Genomic DNA, 18,093 nt, shown 5'->3' with positions numbered 1-18,093 from the left:
AAAAAAAAAAAAAAAAAAAAAAGCCTTTTCTGTTTGTTTTTGAGATGCCCGCAGATTCCTGAGATTGGAGATTTTCGTGTTGCAATAGTCCTTCGGAATAAAGTTTTTCCTTATCTAAGTCTGTTTTTTTTTTCCATCTGACACAACCCTGTGATATAGAAACTATGATTAGCTCATTGCGCATAAGAGGAAAATAAGGCTTAGAAAAAATAAACTTTTCCAGGGACCCGTAAACAGCAAATGAAAAGTCCAGGATCTAAACCCAGAGAGTCTAACTATTGGAAGGTAAGAGTCCTACTCTCAGGCACTGTGCTGCAAACCTCACTGACTCTCCTCACAGCATCCAGGGAGAGATGGTTCCTTCTGCTAAATTAAATTCCTATATAGAACTGAAAGTACTAGCCTTTTGTCATTTTTATGTCATCACTTATACTGTTCATGCTAGCCTGTAGAGTGCAATCAATTAAATAGCATGAAATACAATTCATGCTAACCTGAATTAGTGCAATCAATTAAAATATCAGAATCCAAATTAGCATTTTTATATAAACTTTCAGAGCACATATATAAAAGGCAACCACACACAGTCATCCCCTGCCCCTGTCCCTTGCTCACTCCTATGCTTTTTATGTCCCAATTATTTCTACTCCACGGTGTTATACCCTCTGTGTAGAAGAATCGGGAATGCGGAGGCGGGTTTCAAAATGGAGAGGAAAGAAGAGGCAGGCTCCTAAGCTCTCGGCCTCCCATGCAGCAGCAAGGAGGCTTACCCGGTCACTTTGCTGCCGCCCATGGCGAGCTTACACTTGCAGAGCATGCCGTCTGATGTGGAAATCAGTCCCGACATGCGTCAAACCCCTTCAGCAGTCACAACCCATGGGGGTAGTTGTGCTATTATTATCGCCCTTACTGAGAAGTGAAGAAACTGAAGCATGAAGAGCCTGAGCAAGAAGCCCAGGGTCATAGAGTGAGTCAGTAACAGAGCTGGCATTAAACTCAGGACTCCTGGCTCCAGGGCCTGGGCTTCCCCCTCCCCCAAGCAGGCTCTCCTACCCCATCTCCCACCTCTCTTCTCATAGGTCCCAGTCTCATCGGAAAGGCTGTCCCACCGCCCCACTTCAGCTCTGCTGCTTTCCACCGGCCAGATCAAGGTTAAGCTTCTTCTGATGAAAGCTTACTGAACTGAGTTCAATGAACAGCAGAGTTAAGCCAAAGAGGAAAAACCACTGGAAGCTGATGTCAATGATCTGTAGCTGAAAATGCCCCGGTCTAGGCTACTTTTAAATACGTGTGTCTTTGCTGGCCAGGCTTCTTCAGAAGTGTTTGGGGTTCACTATTGCAGTGTGTGGCACTTCCTGGAACGGGGGAAGAGGGAGAACTGGCTGCCTAGACGTTCAGTAACCGTGCAGCCTTGGAAAAGCTTCTCAGTGTGTAAGTGAAAGTGATGAGTCAGGCTGTGGCGAAGTTCTTCTCTAGTGCTTTTAGGCTCTAGTTGGGGGATCGTCAGAAGTAGCCTGGGTTATTAATACCTTGGTCCACAGAGCTTAGCTCCTTTGGAGAGCTTTTAAAAATCCCTATGTTCAGGATCCACCTCCAGAGATGCTGATTTAATTAAAGGAGATTGGAGCCCAGGCATCAGTCCTTTAAAAAAAAAAAAAAGCACCAGGTGATTCTAGTAAGGAGGCCAGTTTGAGAACTTCGGCTCTGGGGTGTTCTCAAACTTGAGTATTCATCAAAAATACCTGGAGGGCTTATTCCCACCCCAAAGTTTCTGATTCAGTAGGTTTGGGCGTGGGGCAGCTCAAGTAAGTTCCCAGGAAATGTTGATGTTGCTGGCTCAGACTCCACACGTCAAGAACTCCCAAAGTGTTCACGCCCTCTGAAATGGTACATGTAGTGGGATGAGTATTTTTTTCCCCTGCCCTGGAGAGAAAGCTCATAGATGTCATCAGATTCTCAAAGAGACCCATGACCCCAGAGAGGTTAAGAGCCAGATTCAGAGTCAAATCATTAACTTTAAAACTTTCTGTAGGCAGGGTTTCCTAGGAGACAATTTCGCAGCCTTTCCAGTCTGAAAGCAGCCTCAGGAGTGTGTGTATGTGTGTGTGTGTGTGTGTGTGTATGTATTACCTGGGCATTGCCGGGCTGTATACAACACACTGACCAGTCTACACTTGGTTTCCCACCTAGAATTTGCACTCAGGACGTCAGGTTGGGGAGGAGGGTAAATATGACAACTTTCTTGAGCACCAAGTGTGAATTTTGTGGGGAAGCAGAGTGAGAATGCCCAGTGGTACTACTGAAACAGAAATAAAACCTCTACAGAAAATCATGCTGTCTCATGCCCATTGACGTTGGAGTCATAAACTTGAGAAAATGAGTGTTGTGCCATAACAATCACCCTGAGGATCAGTTAAATAACATTTCACCTGCATGAATTACCCTCACCCTCTCATCCAAAACGTGGCGTGGGAAGCTCATACATAAACTTTAATGTGCATGATTTCTCATCCTTTCAAATTTTCTACTTTTGTGAACGCTTTATAATATACACAACACATTAGAACCATCATCTATGCATTACTAACTTATAAGTAAAGAAATGCACACGTAAAATGCATATACTGGTGCTTCATGATAAAAAGTCTGGAGACTACTCACCAGGTGTGGTGGTCATCAAATGTGAGAGTGAGCCAGAATCACCTGGAAGCTTGTTAAATAAGTGCAGATTCCCAGCCCTCACCCTCCTTCAGATTCAGGAAGTCAGAGAAATTCACATTTAACACTAACATCTGAGGATATTCTGAGGCAGGTGATCCACTGAGTCCACTATAAATCTTGTTCTGAGAATGCCTTAATTTTTTCCCCACCTTTTTTTTTTAGCTCTGTTCTTAAAAAACAAAACAAAACAAAAAACCCACACAACTTTTCTCACCCAAAAGCCACAGACCTTGGCAAACGGATATATAGGTGAGTGCAAAGAGGGAAACAAAAACATCAGCCTCGGCCGCCCCCGGAACTTTCTACTTCCCCCTCCCTGAGACCCCACCCCTTACCCAGTCTGCAAGGTGAGGGGCCCAGGGGGCTGTTCGCCACACCCTGGCAGAGCCAGCTGCTGCCCTCTAGTGGCGGCTCAGCATACTGGCTCACTCAGCCGGTAGTTTCTCAGCAGACAGGTTTGGCCATCTTTTTAAATATCTCCCCGTAAAGAATTCTTTTCCCAAAGCCTCATCAGTTGAAGACCTGGACGTGTGAACTGAAAAGCCAATCAAAGATGGCACTGTGCAAAGGAAGGGTTGCAATGTGAAAGACAATATTCTCACAAATTCATCCATTCAACAAATATTTTGAAAATAGTTTTGAACTGTCTACCAGGCATTGTTCAAGGTGCCAGACATAAAACAAACAAAAATCCCTGTTCTCATGGCACATGGGGAAGTGAATTATCTCTTACTGTTATATGGTGATAAGTGCTCTGGAGAAAAATATGGCCTGGGAAGAAGAGAGGGAAAAGCTCACAAAAAAGAAGGACATGAACATTTGATGACCACCCGTGAATGGGTGTTCTATGTAAGTCACTTTTCTTAATCTTCACTTCTCTCTCGCCGTACCCCCCTCTTTTTATTACAGTAGCCAATTTTACATGTAAAGAAACTGAAGTTTCAAAACTGTAAGAGACTTGGCTAAGGCTATGGTGTTAATTAATAGCTGCATGGCATTGAACTTAACTGGTTGGAGGAATGAAGCCCATGGCAAATTTGTAAAGGGGACTGCTCACACATGCCCTTTCTTAATGCTCACACACCCACCTTCTCCAGGACTTGCAATGCTGCATGGAATGTGCTAGACCTCAATTTTCCCTATTAGTGTTTCCCTCTTCTCATTCTCTGAGACTCTTATTTTACTCCATGCTAATTCCATAAATGGATTCTCTTCCTAGAGTGTAAGAGATTACTGACTGTTGATCATTTGCTAATCCTGTAAACTTGTTTTCTCCACTTTCAGCCCAATTAGTCACATCATCAATACCCAAGCGAGAGAGTTGAGTTGGGACCTTTTTCTGAAACAGTCCTAAATCTCAGTGGTAGAAATGTCAGGGCCTCAGTTGGACAGTGATGAACATGCTTGCTGAAATTATGTCACTTTTGCGTATTAGAGTCATAGTTAAAATATCAGTTTCTCAACCTCCAGTCTAACGATTGGAGTCTCAAGGAAAAAAATGCTGTAAGAAAAAGAGTGTGTGTTTGTGTATGTGACAAATCCATCTACCTCTCAATGTGGATCTGTTCATACACTAAGGAAGATTCTAGAATGGGAGGGTTTAGTGCCATGAGGAAGCAAGCATTTTATGGATAAGGAGACTAAGAAATGATACGCAGAAAGGTTACGTGGATTTCCAGAGATTATAATTACAGTTGATCCTAGAACAGTACAAGTTCAAACTACATGGGTCCACTTATATGTGGGTTTTCTTAGATAAATACAGTACAGTATTGCAAATGTATTTTCTCCTCCTTATGATTTTCTTAATAATGTTTTCTTTTCTCTAGCTTACTTTATTGTAAGAATGCAGCACATAATACATATAACATACAAAATATGTGTTACTTGACTGTTTTTGCTATCAGTAAGGCTTTCGGTCAACAGTAGGCAAGTTTTGAGGAGTCAAAAGTTTTATGCAGATTTTTAACTGCACTGCAGGTCACCCCTAATCCCATGTGTTATTCAAGGGTCAACTGCATATATCTGTCATTTCTGATAGAGCAGGCGGGCCCTAATGCCTGACTTCCAAGACTGAGGTTTTAGGGGAGTCTATTTCTTTGGATTTGTCTACCCATCTTCAACTCTCATTCTTTGAGGATGTGAAGAAAACAGATTGAATTGAATAGAAAGACTTAATATTGAAAAGATGTCAATTCAGCCTAAATGACTCTAAAAGTATAATGGTACTACTGTAAACACATACATACACACACAGAGGAACTAATGATGTCTAGTTCCTGGCACACAGTAGGTTGTCAAAATATACATTGTTTTCCTTCCATTTGTGCTTCCATGCCTCTGTTTACCAGCTCCATATCCCCAGAATGCTCTGCCTCATCCTACCAGCAAGCCCCAAGTGATCTCTCTCTCTCTCTCTCTCTCTCTCTCTCTCTCTCTCCTGAACTATGTTGGCATGCACTTGGTGCTAAATACATGGCAGTATATTATCTTCTTGGAGGCAGAGGCCATGGTCTCAATTTCCTTCTATCTTTACAGTGCCAAATAGGCCCTTGTCCTTGGAGAGGGCCACCAACTTCTCTCTATTCCAGTTCATCTTCACTTTTCTGCATGTTTTCCTTAAATCACTCTACTATTGGAAACCTGCCCATGGCTTCCATTGTTCAGGCTAAACTGTAACTCTGGAACAAACCTTTGGAGCCCCTTCAAGGATTATCTCCATCTATTTTGTTTCTTTACTTACCTCCTGCCTCACTGCCTTCCTATACTGTCCCTCCAGGGCCATGGACCTTCTCACCATCATGCTTTCAAAATTCTGGGCTTTCATATATGCTGTTTCCTTTTCCTGAAATGACTGAGAATCTCCTAGAAGCTAAGGGTCACACTCCATGTCCTATTTGAGGTTGTTCACTCCTTTTCTTCCTTCCCTATTCGGAGCTCCCATTACTCTTTGTCCTGTAATATGTGGCCCTGACTAAATATATGGCTCATCTAGAGAGAGAGTTAAGTTTTCTTCATCTTCGTATGTTTCTGATGCTTATTTAGTGCCTTCAGGATGGCAGGGGCTTAGCAAGTACAGAGTGGGTTCAATATATATTTGCTGGTCATCTGATATTAGTGGCCCTGAGAATATTGGGAGATATCAAAGAAGATCCTGAGAGTCTTACATTCTTTGGCATCCTTAGGAGAAACCAAATCTGGCTTAGGACCAAGGGCCTCAGACCCACCTTAACTCTCTCCTACTGCTGGAAACACAACTATGTGGAAGATTTGGTGAAAGGCTATTTCAGAAGAAAATGTTGAGAATTCCCCGCCTTAATTCTTGTAATTATGTCTTTCTTTCTGTTCTTTTCTTTTCTTTTTTATGCCAGCCTCTTCTTTTTCTTACACAGAGATATACTAGCACAGGAAATCCTTTGATCTGCAGGATTACAGTGAACAGGGCTGGCTTCAGGATGTTTACTCTTCAATTACAGAGGGCCCCACCCTCATAGGAGCTCTACAGTTTAATGCTCTAATGTCAATTCTTAATACATTTGAGCAAGGGCCCCATATTTTCATTCTGCACTGAGTCCCACAAATTATGTAGCCAGTCCTGCCAATGAGTACAAGATGCATCCTTCCCAACTCTCTCAATTTGCTGGGATTTTCCCAATTTTAATACTGAGAGTCCTGAGTCTTGGGAAACCCTTTCTTCCCAGGCCAACCAGGGCACTTGGTCACCCTACTTCTGGTCCTCAAACTGCAAATATATGAGGCATGTGTCACTTTGTTCAATTATTAATATGACCTAATGACTTGCAAGCAGGAGAGTCCATTTAGGACCTACAAAACTTTATGGTAAACTGTGACCCCTGCAAATTATTACTTCCAAACACAACTTATATATCTCTGTGAACCACAGTTAAGGCTTTATCATCTCACTTTTAAGTTACTACAAGGGACCTATTTCAACAGACAGCCTACAGGAAAGAACTGCAAAATCTAAGGTCAGTGGAAGGGTTTCAGTGAGTCTATGAGCCATCTGGAACTAAGTGCAAAATGTGTGTGTGAGCATCTTACTGTGAACACCTAAAGCTTTGATCAGTTTCTCAAAGCCTTCAGAGACAGGGAAAAAATAAAATGCATTGGCTAATTGTTTTTGTGAATCTTGAAATTTGGGAGCATTCCAGAGAAAGTTCTAAGGAGTTCTGCTGTGAGGACCTGAATGTACCTTCTGAGGCATGCCTGGAATGAATCTATTCTGTTTTAGGGCCAGAATTCACAGACCCATCTCACTCCAGTGACTAGAAATTCATCCAAAAAAGTCTAACATGACATAATGTGTCTGATCTTAATTCTAAATTCATTTTAATCCATTATATATATTTAACTATTCTGGGCAGCAAGACAGATACCATAAATTTTCTAGATTTTAACCTCACATGTACAATACCTTCATATGTGCTCTCAATGGAAGATAAGTAAATTATATACCTAGGAGCTTTGATATCCACACAATATTAATCATAATTTTAAAAAAATTAGTGTCCAAAGGGAAAAAAAATCTTAAGTTTGGCAGCTACAATTTTTTTAATTGGAAATACAAATACATGAATTTTTAACATTGCAATCCTAAAAGAAAAAAAAAATGGAAACTTGGATACACTATAAACATATGAGTCCCAGTTCTGAGCTAGTGTGGCTGCAATGCCTGTCACCCCATCAATTGGTGACAGATTTGTTTACTCAACTAAATCATCTAGAAAGTCCCTTCCCTCCTATTTTGCAACCCCATCTTCCCCACGTGTCACCTCTGAAACTATTCACTTACTCGGGGAATACAATGTGCCAAAAAATTAACTCACTCAACAAATTTACTGGGCATCCACTATGATGTGGGCATCGCCCTAGGGACTGGATACAGTGGTTGTTCAGTAAAACAGACCAAGTGACCAGCCTCATGCCTTTATCAATTTACATTGCCACCAACAGTGCACTAAGTGTCCCCATTTCCCCAAATCCTAGCTGATGCTTCGTTACCAGTCTTCAATTTTGCAATTTGCTAGAAATGAAATGGTATAACATTACTATCTAATTTCCATTTTCCTGATTAGTAATGAAGTTGGCAAGTTATTTAGCACCCAGTTTCCCATCCTATACACTTTCAATTCATATCTTTGGCCCATGTTTCTATTAGACTGTTTTTCTCATTTGACATGCAAGAGCTTGTTGTATATTCTAGATAGTATCTTAGGTCGCATTCTCTGAAGCAAACCCTGATACAAGGACTCATGGACAAGTGACTTACTAAAGAAGCATTACTTAAGAAAGAATTTTTCAAGGGAGTGGGTATTTACAGGGGAAACTGGTAAGAGAGTGGGGAAACAGGACAGGAAAGGGAAGCAGACAAACGAGAGTGTGCTCTCAGGCCAAGTCCTAGAGAAGGCAGTCTCTGCCTGATCCCACAGGGCACTTTGAAATAGAAGTTACATAGCCTCCTATCATTGGCTAAAGGTCTTGTTGTAAAATATAAATTCATATGCATCTAGCTCGCTGCATGTGTGGGGGCAAAGTGACCGCAATCCTTTTAAAAAGAGCCACAGATGTTAGCTGTTGGAAGCAAAAACGCATCAGGGTGGGGGATAGGAGGCATAAAACAGTAAAAAGGAGTCTACGGTGAGCTGGGTGGAGAGCTGACATCACTCACTATAGCATTATGAAAATATCATTCAATTACACTATTAATTCAAGAAATACAAACTGGGGTGGGGGGAGATACAAATTGTAACAGTAAGATGTTTTCTACCTGCGGTATTTGCAGATTTAAGAGTTAGTAAAAAGTTCTCACCACAAAAAAAGAAATTGTAAGTATGTGAAATGACACATGTATTAACTAACCTTACTGTGGTAATCATTTTCCAACACATATATACATAAAATCACTACATTGTCCACCTTAAACTTACATGTCAAATATATCTCAGTAAAGTTGGAAGAAAACCAGAAAAGAGACTACTTTGTATTATACTTATTGATAAGAATAGAAAATACATTTTTCATTCAATGTTTGAACTCTATATATTCTACATATCTTCCCAAATATTTTATGGAATGTATAGTGGGAAAGAAACCAGAAAATGTTAATATTTTAATCAAATATTTAATCAAATATTTAATCAAATATTTGATTATTTTTTATTTTTTAAAATTTATTTAAAATTTATTCTTTATTTTGAGAGAGAGAGAGAGACAGCATGAGTGAGAGGGGCAGAGAAAGAGGGAGAGAGAGAATCCCAAGCAGGTCTGTGCTGTCAGCACAGAGCCCAATGTGGGGCTCAATCCTACGAACTTTGATGACCTGAGCCAAAATCAAGAGCTGGATGCTTAACCAACTGAGCCACCCAGGCACCCCTGATAATTTTTATTTTTGAAACTGCATGTTTGTAAGAAGACTTCTCAATCTTGAAAACAAACAAACAAACAAGGCAACATTCAGCTCCAGATTGGCAATGGTGAGACAGACCTTTGTGTCTGTTGTTACTGGAAGTATAAATTGGTACAGTCCTTTTTTTCAAAAATATTTGACAGAACCTATAAAGTTTAAGATCACATGATGTAATCAATCCTTTCCTATTAATTTATCCTTCAGCCATACTCACACGAGAACAGGCTGTTTACTGCAGCACTATCTTGTAAACGCAAAAACTAAAAAGAATCAACTGGCTAGCAGTAGGGGACACCCATACAAAATATTAGTTGTTGTTAAAAATAATCCAGTATATTGAGGCGCCTGGGTGGTTCAGTTACGCGTCTACTGATTTCTGCTCAGGCCATGATCTCATGGTTCGTCAGTTGGAGCCCTGCATCTAGCCCTGTATTGGGCTCTGTGCTGACAGTATGGAGGCTGCTTGGGATTCTCTCTCTCTCTCTCTCCCTCTCTCTTGCCACCCCCCCCTCAAAATAAATAAATAAACTTAAAAAAACAGTCCAGTATACAACTATGTGTACTGGCATGGAAAGATACCCATGAAGCATTGGATGTATTTGTTCTTACTGTATAGCCCTATGCAAATGACTTAACCTCTCTAAACCTCAACTTCTTCATCCATAAAATGAGGATAATATTAATGAAATGATAGGGTCACCATGTGGATTACATTAGGTAATATACATCACGTATTTTCCATAGTGCTTGGTGCATAGTAAATTCTCAGTAACTATTAGTCATATCATTATTATTGTTAAGAGAAAAAAAAATGAAAGATTGAAAACAGCATGTATAATTGTTTCTCTTTTGGTAAAAAAATACAACCTACATTATAGGAAAAGATCTTATAATTTTTAATATAATTTTTAAAGTGTGAGACTTGGGGGATAGAGAAATTTCACTTTTTTACTTTATACGTGTTGGTACTTGTAACATTTTCAAATTGAGCACGTTACCTTAGAAGTGATGAAATATCGGTTTTTTAAAAAAAAAAAATTTTTTTTAACGTTTATTTATTTTTGAGACAGAGAGAGACAGAGCATGAACAGGGGAGGGTCACAGAGAGGGAGACACAGAATCCGAAACAGGCTCCAGGCTCTGAGCTGTCAGCACAGAGCCCAACGCGGGGCTCAAACTCACGGGCTGTGAGATCATGACCTGAGCCGAAGTCGGCCGCTTAACCGACTGAGCCACCCAGGTGCCCCTGAAATAACATTTTTGAAAAGAATACATGAGGGGTACCTGGGTGGCTCGGTTGGTTAAGCATCCAACTTCAGCTCAGGTCATGATATCACAGTTCATGGGTTCAAGCCCCACACTGGGCTCTGTGCTGACAGCTCAGAGCCTGGAGCCTGCCTCGGATTCTGTGTCTCCCTCTCTCTGCCGTTCCTCCACTCATGCTGTCTCTCTCTCTCTCTCTCTCTCTCTCAAAAATAAACTTTACAAAATTTTAAAAAGAATACATGAAACTACATCAAAATAAAAAGGACCTGCACAGTAAAGAAAACAACCAGCAAAAGTCAAGACAACCTTCTGATGGGAGAAGATACTGGCAGAGGATACATCTGACAAAGGGTTAGTATCCAAACTAAAGAACTTACACAACTCACACCAAAAAAATGAACAATCCAACTAAAATGAGCAGAAGATGGGGCACCTGGGTGGCTCAGTCAGCTAAGCATCAAACTCTTTGTTTCAGCTTGGTAGTGATCTTGCAGTTTTGTGAGATCAAGCCCCATTTATAGCTCTGTGCTGATAGTGTGGAGCCTGCTTGGGATTCTCTCCTTCTCTCTCTCTGCCCCTCCTCTGGTTGTGCTTGCTCTCTCTCTCTCTCTCTCTCTCTCTCTCAAAATAAATAAATAAACTTTAAAAAAAAGTTTATAAAAAAAAATTTTTTTAATGAGCATAACACATGAACAGACATTTCTCCAAAGAAGACATCCAGATGGCCAAAAACATATGAAAAAATGTTCAACATCAATAGTTGTCAATGAAATGCAAATCAGAACCACATGAAGTATCATCTCACACCTGTTAGAATGGCGAAAACAACACAGTACGTGTTGGTGACGATGTGGAGAAAAGGAATCTTAGTGTATTGCTGGTGGGAATGCAAACTGGTGCAGCCACTGTGGAAAACACTATGGAGGTTCCTCAAAAAATTAAAAATAGAACTACCTTATGATCCAGTAGTTCCACTACTGGGTATTTACCCAAAGAATATGAAAACACTAATGTGAAAAGATACTTGCACCCCTATGTTTATTGCAGCATTATTTACAATAGCCAAGATATGGAAGCCCAAGTGTCCATCCATAGATGAATGGATGAAGAAAAGGTGATACACACACACACACACACACACACACACACACACACACAAATTGGAATATTACTCAGCCATAAAAAGAATGAAATCTTGCCATTTTAAGTGACATAAGTCAGAAAAAGACAAACACAGTATGATTTCACTTATATGTGGAAATTAATACACCAAAAAAGAGACAAACCAAAAAACAGACTCTTAACTATTAGAGAACAAACTGATGGTCACCAGAGGGGAGGTGGGTGGGGGGATGGGTGAAATGGGTGAAAGGGATTAACAGTATACTTACCGTGGGGCGCCTGGGTGGCTCAGTAGGTTGAGTGTCAGACTTCAGCTCAGGTCATGATCTCACAGTTCAGGGGTTCAAGCCTCGTGTCAGGGTCTGTGCTGACAGCTCAGAGCCTGGATCCTGCTTTGGATTCTGTGTCTCCTTCTCTCTCTCTGCCCCTCCCCTATCATGCTCTGTCTCTCTCTTTCAAAAATAAATAAACATAAAAAAACTTTAGAAAACTAAAAGTATACTTACTGTGATGAACACTGAGTAATGTATAAAATTACTGAATCACTACATTGTACACCTGAAACTAATACAGCACCATATATTAATTGTCCTGGAATTAAAAAAAATTTTTTTTTAATTTAAAAAAAAAGAATGTATGAGACTTAAGACTCTGGAATGTTGGTAAGCTGTTTCCACCACCATCTCTCCTTTCTGCTGGTTAGTTTCTGCTTGAAAACATTCTTCTGCTGAGAGTGCTGTCCCCTAATGTTTCTGTGGAGTGGACAAAGTTATTACAATAGTGAGAATCAAGGGACTCAATGGAGAGAGAAAATACACTGTCACAAGCCCACACTCAGATAAGCTGTTTTTAGTTTTGAAACAAGAAGCCACACTATATTGTTAACAACACAGGAAAGACTGAGAATCTTATAGTTCTTTTTTTTTTTTCTCCCTCTTCCTGAAATATCCACCCCTACTAGCTCCACGAGGACAACTTTTTGTTTTATGTTTATTTATTCGTTTTGAGAGAGAGAGAGAGAGAGAACACCCACGTGCACAAGCAGGGGAGGGGCAGAGAGAGAATGGGAGAGAGAAAGAATCCCAAGAAGGCTCTGTGCTGCCAGGGCCGAGCCCGAGGTGGGGCTCAGTCTCCCAAACTGTGAGATCACGACCTGAGCCGAAACCGAGGGTCAGACACCTAACTGACTGAGCCACCCAGGCTACCTGAGCATCTTATAGTTCTGACATCTCAATCAAATCGGTGAGGGTGTTAGAAGGGCAGTGTACTTTTTCAAAAATTATGTATTTATGTATATATAAATTGTACATATAACATATAAATTACATACACACTAAAAAATCTCAGTGGATTGCTTCACATAAAGTGGGAACCAGAATTCCGTGGATATTTAGAATATCGAAGACCAGACATCTGAGCCAAAACAATGTTGGCCCACAAAATTTTCTTTTCTTTCATTGTCTGCCAGGAGGGTTACATAAGCTTTTCTTCAGTACCACTCAAAGCCTTGAGTAAAAGGAACGCACACAAATAATGAAAAGACAAAAAGGCTCCAAGTGGAAATTGAGTTGTATTTATTTTTCTTATACAGAATCAGAGAAGTAAAAACCAGTACCAAACTCCAGGTAAAATGGTTTGATATGATTGATTTGGCTGCATACCTTCTGTACGCACCGCATTCTAAATTAAAAATAAACACACATATGTTGTATTACAAAATGTAGAAGTAAATTTTCTTAAAAAAAAAAAGAAATTAAAAGTACTAGCACATAAATGATGTAGTGTTTTAGGGAAACGGTCTCTGTCAATCGCCTATTTTCCCAGTGAAATTAATCCACAATTTCCTTTTTTAACAGCTTATTTTGTTTCTTCAGAAAAGTTGTACTTTCAGAAGTTACTGTCTAACGATGTCATGAGAACACAACTTATAATTAGCGACACTTCTCTCACCTTCTAAAGAGAGCTTTTCTACCACGCTGGGGTCAACAGCACCCACCCCACACACTGAACGTCCCATTCTGTTTAACCTGCCTCCCTGATGTGGCAATCAGTGAAAGAAATGGCCTTTCACATCCTGAATACTACGGGGAAACACTAGCAATTAGTTAGATTTAGTAGAATTGCAAATAGGTTTTGACAATGTATTTACCTCAAGAAAACGTGTTTTATCAGGAAAAAAAAATACCTGGGAAGAAAGATCTCTGAAATTATTTTTCCATTTCAATTGTTAATATGCCTGTTCTGTGGCACAGGTATTGGATGAAATGTTGAAATTTGCTGATTTAGGACTAAAAAGACTAGACATCCTGGCATTCTTTTATAATAAGAAATATAAATAGCACCTTGTCATGAATTCTGCAGGGATTTTAACACTTACAATAATAGGAAATACCCTTTAAAAAGTTGTTCTTACGTTTAGATTTCTAGCTTTAGTGTTCTTTAACAAAGGCCATATTTTATGGCCTTAAAAACAAAACAAAAAATTACATCTGGCTTTGTCTATTAAGTAAACACGTAGTCACGGTTCATATTTAATTCTGGAAAAATATTTGTTATGTTCATTAATAAATGTTCCAACTAATTTCACTAAAGAAAAATTCTTCTAGTAGTTTCTAATGCCACAAGCTTACTAGGAAATTACTTCTAAAAATTGATAATACAAATCATCAATGTTTTAACTACTTTAAAAAAGAGGGTATCTGTTTCTTTTACACTTAATAACCTGAAAATGAGTCTATAAAAATATTTTTAAAAAATACAGTAACACTGCTCAGTTTCGTTAGGTCCCTTGTTTTTTGTTTTTCTTAGAAAGAATGTACAACTCTTACTGCTCACAAAAGAGAAATAGAAATAGTGCTCCCTTCAATTTAGTAGCAACATAAACATCTACCCCCGTCTCTCTCAGAGCGCTTAGAGAGAGAAGGAATCAGAAGAACATAAACCATGGGTCCTTTGGGAAAAAGAAATCACTTCATTGTGTCGGAAGCAACAGCGGGCGTTATGCTCTTGTCCACAGATACGCTCAGCATCGTGGACAGGGCAACACCAGCCCTTCCCCTCCTTCTTCCACATAAAGTGCACCAAAGCCTTTTCTCCTACAACAGAGTCTACTGGTATGAAAGTTGTAGTAGAAAATTGTTGCTTTGTTCGTTCGGGGCACCTCTCTGACCTCCTGCTTGTCTTGCTTCTGGGGTATCATCACTTGTCAATGTCCATTTCACATCTAGTCCTTTCCACTATATACCGTGACTTTACTACTTCATCTCTGACCTTTTCACTTGCCTTCTTTCCAACAAGATAAAATGTATTCTGCCTGTCTGTATTCTGGTAGATTGGAAAGGATCTTATGGAAGATCCCCAATAGATAAGCCCCCGTGGGAATTGAAGGTTCCTCTCAGAGACCTGAATTATTAATGTCTTTCAAAAAAGATATTAAATTCATAGATTATAAATAATGTCAGTTCAAAATATTAAACAATCGAGGACTTCATCAGCAATGCAGGCAGAGGTACGTGCCGGCTGAACCTGATGCTCTCTCTCAGTCCTTAAAAGCTAATAAAAAATGTTTTTGGTTACATAAGAGGTATTGAGTACATATTTCATGCCTTTTTATACCAACTGTAGCAAACAGGGTTAGGATAACATACTTAGGAATCAATTTTACTGAATTCAGAAACGTAAGTCTCCACCATACACCCTCAGAGGGCATTTTTTTTTACACGTCAGTCAGAGATCTGCTTCATCCTTCAAACAGTTTCATAGATAAGATTATTTAAACACTTGAAATCTTGAAAGCAAAACTGATAAGCCTTCAGAATTTAAAAAGCAACAGTTTCCTGTGTGTGCCATCAGTTTGAAAGCTATGTATGTTGTCCTGATGTCTTCAGAACAGCTTTTCAAAAGACAAAAATACAGTTGCCACTGGTTTATCAAAAACGTTTGGCTGCCCTTTGTCGTCGGCTACAAAATGATTGTGCTGTATAAAAGAAACATCAAGTTCTAAGCTGCAATTAAAAAAAAATCCAACCTGTAATTTAAAAAAAGTTTTGTTTAATAAATGCTCATCATTAGTACCAAACTGGTCTCACGTTCCTGCTCCTCTCCTGCTAGAAGGACAAGTTGTCTAGACGCTACGCAGTAGAGTAATGATAAAGGACAAAGTACAAAAGACCGTGTGTGCCTTTGCAAATACAGAGTAAAAGAACCATCAGGACCAGCATGGATTCAAAACTACATTGTATTCCATACAGCAGAGATCTACTATCAATACAATGATTTTTAAAGCTCAAGTTAAATAATTTTTTAAAGCATTTGGTACTACTGTCATCAGTACAGTTTTTGAAACTGTAAATCGGGTTTAATTTCATGTACATTTCCTGGACCGAGCCGCCTGTCACAAGTCACTGCCTGTGGTCAGCTTTCTGTGGCTTATAATCAATTGACATATAAATTTCAACTAACACCCCTAAAGCTTAGTCATGGGGCAGCAGATAGAAAAACAGAGAAGCAATTCTGTGTAATCAATTCTGCAGAAACAATTCTGTACAGCCCCGGATTCACAGGAATTCGGGCCTGCAGAAAATGAAAATAGAGTATTTATTTATTTATGTTTCACTTGAGTTACTGTCAAATCCAGGCGATGATTAAACTGGCCACATGGAAAGGAGGGAGGGAGCATTGAGTCATGGAGGCAGAAAGTGGTATACCTGCAGACTTACTCTGCTCCATTGCTTTTTCCAAGAGGCCCAGGAAATGTCGGGTCACGGCTGCATCCAAGTTACAATGGTACTGATTACAGCCAGGTTAGAAAGGGCTCGCTTTTGTTGAGAGCAGACTCTACATCATTGAAGAGGGGGATCAGATCTTCAGATTCCAAAGTTCCTAGGTCAACGTTTGTTCCCGGAAGACAATCAAGAAAATCGGGGAAACGGGTCTGCTGAGGATTGATGTTCATGGGTGTCTGTCCTGCGTTTTCTCCTATAACAGAATAAAAGGTGACCATTTTAATTCCTTTAAGTTCTTGAAGAGCTGATAGCTCTCATATCATTAACACAGTCCTTACATTGAAACAGAAGATTATACTGCTACCGGTCTAAAACAGTTCATCTCTGAAAATTGTCAGCTGCCACGTTACTGAAACTGAGTTTGTGGGTGCTCGCTCAGAAGATATGCAGATGGAGAGTGCCTCGGTGGCTCAGCCGGCTGAGTGTCCGACTTGGGCTCAGGTCGTGATCTCGCGGTTTGTAGGCTCAAGCCCCACGTCGGGCTCTGTGCTGACAGTTCAGAACCTGGAGCCTGCTTCAGATTCTGTGTCTCCCTCTGTCTCTCTGTCCCTTCTCTGCTCGTGCTCTGTCTCTCTCTCTCTGTCTCTCTCTCTCTCTCTCAACAAACAAACAAAAACATTAAAAAAGGGGCGGGGGAGAGGGATGCAGGTGCTGGGTGAATCCTTCCCTCCTGGGTAGACGTGTGCAGGATGGATAAGCCCAGCAGATAGCAAGGCACTGTGGATCCGACCTGTGATCTGCACCTTCCCATGACAGCTACATGAAGAGCTGTTTTGTGAAAGGCTAGAGAGGCCCTCCCTGTAATAAATACCTTATTGCAGAGCTATATTCTAAGGATTTAATTGTAAGCTCATATTTACCCACGTCATCCCTCTTTATGCTCAAAGACAGTACTGAGGAGTTTCCTTTCACCATGTTATTAAAAAGCTGTCTTCATTGATGGCTCTAGGGATCATTTTAAAAGTATTTTATAAGGTGAGTTCTGCAAGAGAGAAGGAGAGGGAAGATCCCAAGCAGGCTCTGTGCTGCCAGGGCAGAGCTCAACAGGGCACTCAAGCTCACAAACTGTGAGATGACACTTGATCCAAAACCAAGAATCGGACACTTCACGCACTGAGCCACCCAGGCACCCCTATTTTTTTCTAAAACAGGAAAAACAAGTTTATCCTCAATAATAATATCTTTTTTTTTTAATGTTTTATTTATTTTTGAGAGAGAGAAAGCGACAGAGCATAGGTGGTACTGGGTAGGGGCAGAGAGAAAGGGAGACACAGAGTCCAAAGCAGGCTCCGGGCTCTGAGCTGTCAACATGGAGCCTGACGTGGGGCTCGAACTCATGACCCACCAGGTCATGACCTGAGCTGAACTCAGATGCTTGACCAGCTGAGCCACCCAGGTGCCCCAATAATAATATCTTTCATCACTGTCTAATATCCATTTAGATTTTGTCTTGTATTATTATATGTCCTGAGTTTTCTTGTCTTCATAAATTCTCTCTTACCCTTTTTCTCTGTCTCCTGCTGGTTACATAGTAGCTTACAATTCTCTTTGCTTGCATATTTAAAAAACGTTTGTCAAGAAGATCTACGTTCCATGATATAAGCAAGCACAAGGTTGATAACAATATTTTGAGGAATTTGTTTGGTTGACATGATCTGCATGTATTACTTGTATTTTTTTCAGTCTATTGCATACCTTACCATTGTCTCTTAAAATATGTTGTATAAAAAAATAATAAAGTAAGTCCTGCGGATCACCCATCCTCCACATACA

The 18,093-nt window shown here is 40.1% G+C and overlaps 1 protein-coding gene across 1 annotated transcript in view; it reads right to left on the bottom strand.

Annotated features, from left to right (window-relative positions):
* Positions 1–13,087: 13,087 nt before the first annotated feature.
* Positions 13,088–18,093, bottom strand: part of WWTR1 (WW domain containing transcription regulator 1) — a 134,519-nt gene continuing 129,513 nt past the window's right edge. The window contains exon 7 of the mRNA XM_027061617.2: positions 13,088–16,513. Within this exon, the coding sequence (XP_026917418.1) occupies positions 16,329–16,513 (185 nt within the window). The 3' untranslated portion in view covers positions 13,088–16,328. The remainder of the gene's footprint in view (positions 16,514–18,093) is intronic.

The sequence above is a fragment of the Acinonyx jubatus genome, chromosome C2 (genome assembly GCF_027475565.1).
Source record: "Acinonyx jubatus isolate Ajub_Pintada_27869175 chromosome C2, VMU_Ajub_asm_v1.0, whole genome shotgun sequence".
NCBI lineage: Eukaryota > Metazoa > Chordata > Mammalia > Carnivora > Felidae > Acinonyx > Acinonyx jubatus.
Note: the sequence above shows the minus strand (reverse complement) of the source record. Positions and strands in the feature narration are given on the sequence as shown.